The 5685-nt window shown below is 45.7% G+C and overlaps 1 protein-coding gene across 1 annotated transcript; it reads left to right on the top strand.

The window, feature by feature from the left end:
- Positions 1-4056: 4056 nt before the first annotated feature.
- LOC120663359 (uncharacterized protein At2g34160-like) lies at positions 4057-5354 on the top strand. Its single transcript, XM_039942158.1, has 5 exons — positions 4057-4338; positions 4468-4516; positions 4628-4690; positions 4780-4844; positions 4969-5354. The coding sequence occupies exons 1-5, from the start codon at positions 4057-4059 to the stop codon at positions 5065-5067; spliced, it is 558 nt and encodes a 185-aa protein (XP_039798092.1). The 3' UTR covers positions 5068-5354.
- Positions 5355-5685: the final 331 nt, after the last annotated feature.

Raw genomic sequence — 5685 nt, 5'->3', positions numbered from 1 at the left:
GCCTCGAAGAAAGTGTACCATCACACTCTAGGCCAAGGAGGCTACAAGCTTGCAGTACCCAAATGGGAGAAGATGGAGCAGGATCTGCTTGACAGAGGCATCCGACCTGCGACCATGAACTGGCCTGAAAGGTCAAGGACCTGGTTTTATGGTCACGGGGGAAGCTTGGACCCATTGACTGGTGACTGCATCTATGGGCCAAACATCCAGCGAGCAGCCCAGAGACTACAGGAGGCCATACAAGCAGCGGCCGAGGGAACATTCCAGCCGGATAGAGAGAGGGACGAGCTGACTTACGCCCTTGGGAATCCAGAGCATCCGGGCCGCACAAGAGGCAAAGGCGTGGTTCCGTGGAAGTATGGGTTCAGGGAATACATTGATTCATATAGAAGCCGGCAAAGAAGAAAGAATGATGAGCGGGAGCACCTGCGAAGGCTAGAGGAACGGCTCATGTCACACGATCAAAGACTGGAGGAAGAGGTTCAACGCCAAGTGGCCGTAGCAATGAGCCAGCAACAGCAAGCGCAAACGTTGCCTCCAGAGCCTAGTGTCGCAGCCGATCACCTGTCTCAGCGGAAAAGCAGCTGCGCTTCCACAGACGTCGCCGCTGCCGAGCCCACGGGGATCCAGGCCGCAGTTGAAGCGTCGGCCCCGCAGCGATTTCCAGTGGATGAGATCACCCACCGGACACCTTGTGACCTGCAGACTGCCGTTAAGAACTTAATGTTCACTGTTGCGTACGGTACCGCCATGCCAACCGAACCAGGCGACGTGTACCACGGGCAGCAAATTCCGCCTAGATACACAAGAGTTGGCGTGGAGCAGGTGTGCCAGGGTTGGGAGACGCTCGAGCTTGATATTCCTGGAGGCGATGGGGAGAGGACACTAGCAGAAGCCATTCATGGCTACATCCTATGGGATAAGCGCTACATTGTTCTAAAGTCGGATGATCAAACACCAAGACCGGCATCTCAGCATGCCTCTCCAAGACCGGCATCTCCGCAAAACTCCCCAAGGGCAGCACTGTCTCGGCAAGGTTCACCGGCACATTCTCCATCACCATCATCTCATGCGCCGATGAACACTCAAGCGTCACCGTCGCCTCCATGGTCACCCCCTCCGCCGCCGGCAAAGAAGCAGAAACGGCCGCCGGCAAAGAAGGTAGCTGCACCGGCTAGGGAGCCTCCAAAGAAGAAGGAAAAGAAGAAGAAAACCAAGGAGGCTCCTATTAAACCCTGGGACATGAGCCTTGAAGAATGCGATCGGATAACTCAAGAAAGAGTTAAAGAGCACTTCAAGCCGAAGCCGAAGCCGGAGCCCGAGAAAGTGATAAATCCGATAGATTTGAAATTTTTTAAGGGAATGTGCGAAGCAAATAAGAGAAAATTCATTCCGAGAGACCCCCCTTCAGACTACGAACGCACAATTATCAAAACTACTGAGAAAAAGAAGAGACAATCAAAGTCGTCGTCGTCCGACGTTCCACAGCTCGGAGCCCAAAAGAAACAATCAATAGAGCCTCTCGTAGTGGGACAGACGACGCAAGAACAAGACTTTGTTACATTTCTGAAAGAATCAAACCTGACGGCCGCTCAGATTGCAGGGGGAGAAGATATTCCAAAGGCCGATGTGGTCGTCAAATGGACGTTTGAGATCGGCAAAACTCTTGTACCCCCCGAAGTAGTGTCTGTGCTTCCAACGCAAATGTATAAGCTGCACCAGCACTACATGCGTGCGATGGCCGATTGCATCTTCATGCAGGGCGCAAAGATTAAAGATGACGATTTCTTACGGGGGGAGGCCATTATATGGATAAACTGGGAAGAAATTTACCAACTATTCCATCAGGAGGCCCTCGACATCTCTATGGTCGGCTTGTGGGTTCTGTAAGTATTTTACTGTCCTTACGTATTGTTTTGCATGATCTCAACATACTGATCTCTTGATTTATTCGGTATCATGTAGAATGGAGATACATACTTGCAGAAGAAAGGGATACTCTCACCTCGGCTTCATCGACCCAATTACTTGTAATTGGAGGCTTCTACGGGACAATCCCGATGACATATTCCAAAACTTGTTCAAGTACATAAGCGTTCATCACAACAAGCAAATGATATTGTTTCCTTACAACTTTGCGTGAGTGATTCCTTCCGTCTAACTCTTTCTATTCTATAATCGAATTGTTTAAACCTTAACTACCAAGAACTGCCTCCGTATAATCTTGCAGTGAACACTTTGTCCTAATTGTCATAATTCCCGAGAAGAGCCTACTCGTGGTTATGGACTCATTGAGGAGACCTCCAGAACAATACGAAAATCTTCTTAACATGATGAAAAAGTAATTCTACCACTACTCCGTCCATGACCGATAATTTGAATCACTTTGTTACTTGACTATAATTGTTCTAATCATGCACAGGGTTTGGAAAGAATTCGCTAAAAATCATCCAGGCAAATTTGACAAGGAATTGAAGATCAAGACAGATTTTCCGGTACGCGCTTGGATGATTCGTTGCACGATTCATTAGTTTTATTATATATTCATGTAAATACCTGATAATTTCTTCTCTCTTAAAGTGTATGAGGCAGAAACCAGGCACTGTATTGTGCGCATACTATGTATGCGAGAACATCCATGGTCTGGTAGGTCCTCCAAAGGGCTGGACAGATTGGGAGGAGGAAGTAAGTAAAAAAACTTGTTAATATTTGAACTCGTATTTTAATTAGTCGAAATTAATTATCCCCTTTTTCCATAGGTCGGGGAGATGCGCGATAAACTCATACCGGAGGAAAAGGTTATGGCGATTCAAGAACAATTCTCCGGATTTATTGTTGAGCAAGTCCTCGATCCAAAAGGCGAATTCTACTATGATGGAATATCTAATATTGACAATCACAGTAAATATGACAATATACGCGTATATATGTAATTAAGAACGAATATAACTATGTAAATATATATGTGTGTCTATGTATTAAATTTCTATTTATGAGTATGTATGTATGTATTAAATTTCCAAAAGGCAAATTCTACTATGTAATTAAGAACGAATATACCTATGCAAATATGATGGAGTATGTATGTATTATATATATAAGCACTCCAATAATATATATGTGTATATATATATATTTATATAATATTGGTCCTAGACATTTTCATATGTAAAGGAATTCACATGTATAGATATGTGTATACATATATATATAAGTGAATTAATTTATATATGAAAACTATCTAGGACAAATATTATATAAGTAACTATATATATATGTATATATTAGTGGAGATCATACACACTGAATTCCAATACATAAGTTTAATTGAAATGCAAAAGTATAATTGAAATAGAAAAAGAATTGAGAAAAGAAAAACATGAAAAAAAAAGAGACCTTTTGTCCCGGTTGGTAACACCAACCGGGACAAAAGGGTGCGCCAGCCACGTGGGCGCTGGCTGCACCTTTTGTCCCGGTTGGTGTTACCAACCGGGACAAAAGGTCCTCTTTTGTCCCGGTTGCCACAACCGGGACAAAAGGGCACCCCCTTTTGTCCCGGACAGGCGTTCCCGGTTGGGAAACCGGGACAACAGCGGTTTCCCAACCGGGACAAATCAACGTTTTTGTAGTAGTGAGCAGTGGATGTTTCTGTTGTTGGAGTACTCTTTTTTTTTGAAAAAAGTCATAATGAATAGTGGCACTTAACCTTTTTTACAGCTTGGCAAGTTTGTTGTTGTTGCAGTAATATAACCAATTTTAATTTATCCACGTGTCACCCCCTGGTTGCTGCATGCATGCGAGTGGCCGGCGCGCCTCGAAATAATTATGACCACCGGGGCAACCGCCAGCCCCGGGCAGCCGCGCGTCCGCGCGCAACCGCCGGCGCCACGCATCCCGGCGCTACATAATTCTGCAGCGCCACCACCACCCCCTCCCGCTCTCGATCTCGGCCTTCTCTGACGCATTCTGAATCGCCGGCGACCGAATCCCCAACCACCACCACCACCACCACCATACCGGGAAAGTGAGCGAGCGAGCAAGTGACCGGCGGACACCATGCAGGCGGTGCGCCCGGCAGCGGAGGAGGAGGAGGCCCATGCGCAGGCGCAGGAGCAGGCGGTGAGGGAGGAGGCCGCCGCCGAGGTGAAGAGGGAGGTGGCCAAGGCGCACGAGGAGGAGGCGCCGCCGGAGGAGAAAGAGGTAGCAGTGGTCGGGGAGGAGGCGGAGGGGGAGGTGGAGGCAGAGGCGGAGGGGGAGGCCGGGGCGTCGGCGAAGAAGAACCGCATCCAGGTGTCCACCAACAAGAAGCCGCTCTACTTCTACGTCAATCTCGCCAAGGTTCGTATATATAGTAACTATATAGTAAGATATAGCAAGGTAAAAATTTTATTTTGCCTGTCTAATTATGAACATCTAAAGCAAGAGTAGTCTCTTAACTGAACTAACGAACATGAATGTTGGGTGCAGAGGTACATGCAGAATTATGACGAGGTTGAACTCTCTGCTCTGGGGATGGGTAATAATGTTATCTATTCTCTACTATTCCATCACCTTCCTCCTGCATTGTTCAAAGTTTTTTTTTTGATGAAAAATTGTTCAAAATTGTCTGTGTCGTCTTTGGTTGCAGCCATTGGCACCGTTGTGACTGTCGCCGAGATCCTCAAGAACAATGGCCTCGCCACCGAAAAGAGTAAGGGGTGGCCATGGCTGTGATGATCCTCTGAAACTCGACATATTTTGCTTCGCACATGTTTCACGTTTTTATCTTATCCTATTCAGAAATCCTGACATCAACTATTGGCACCAAAGACGAGTCTAAGGGTCGGCTTGTCCGTAAAGCCAAGGTGACATGATTTTTCCTAACTTGTTCTTCATCTGACCGCATTCTTTATTGTGAACCCCTTTAGTTTCGGTCTGAGTGTAACAAATTGGATCATTTCTGAACACGTGTTCTTGCATTGGTTCCAGATCGAGATCCTGCTGTGCAAATCGGAGAACTTCAACAGCATCATGTCCAGCAAGAAGTCCGACCGCCCGAAATCCGCCGAGGAAGAGATCAAGGTGTGATCAGCTGGACCGACTTCTCCAGGCCTCCTCGCATTCCTTTTCCAGAGGTTGGCGAGTGATGACAACATGGATGGATGGGGCACCAGCAGTCTGATTAAAGTACCTAGTGATTAGGGTCTTAGTCCTTGTTGAGATGGATCACATCTTGCGAGATGAGCAAATCATCATGCAAGATGTGTCAACGGCATCCGTTTGAGATGATGTAGAATTTGATCAGAGGCTGGAAATGTTGTTCCTTATGTGTCCTTAATCATCAATTTGTGTGCCTTTCGCTATTATATGTAAGCAAAGGCTAAAGTCTATGTATGTTGTGCTTGCGATTTAATTCATTTTTCAGGAGAACTGTTCATTGTTAACTTAAAGCATAACGTAGTGATTTAAGGCAGGCCATAGTACTATGCAAAGATATGTTAACAATATAGTTTCACACACACAATGAGTAAAACATGTCCACTGAAATGCTGGTGATGTCCACTGAAATATTCGCTTTCGATACCATATTTGGTCGATTATATTTTTGTTGAAAATTTACATATTTATACATGTGGAAGGTCCATGGAAGTTTTAATTCCTGTAAATAGTTCCTTATGCCATTTCAGCTAATAGTGACTTAAATGT

Source organism: Panicum virgatum, chromosome 3N (assembly GCF_016808335.1).
Source record: "Panicum virgatum strain AP13 chromosome 3N, P.virgatum_v5, whole genome shotgun sequence".
In the NCBI taxonomy this organism is placed as follows: Eukaryota; Viridiplantae; Streptophyta; class Magnoliopsida; order Poales; family Poaceae; genus Panicum; species Panicum virgatum.
This window is presented reverse-complemented; position numbering and strand designations above follow the sequence as displayed.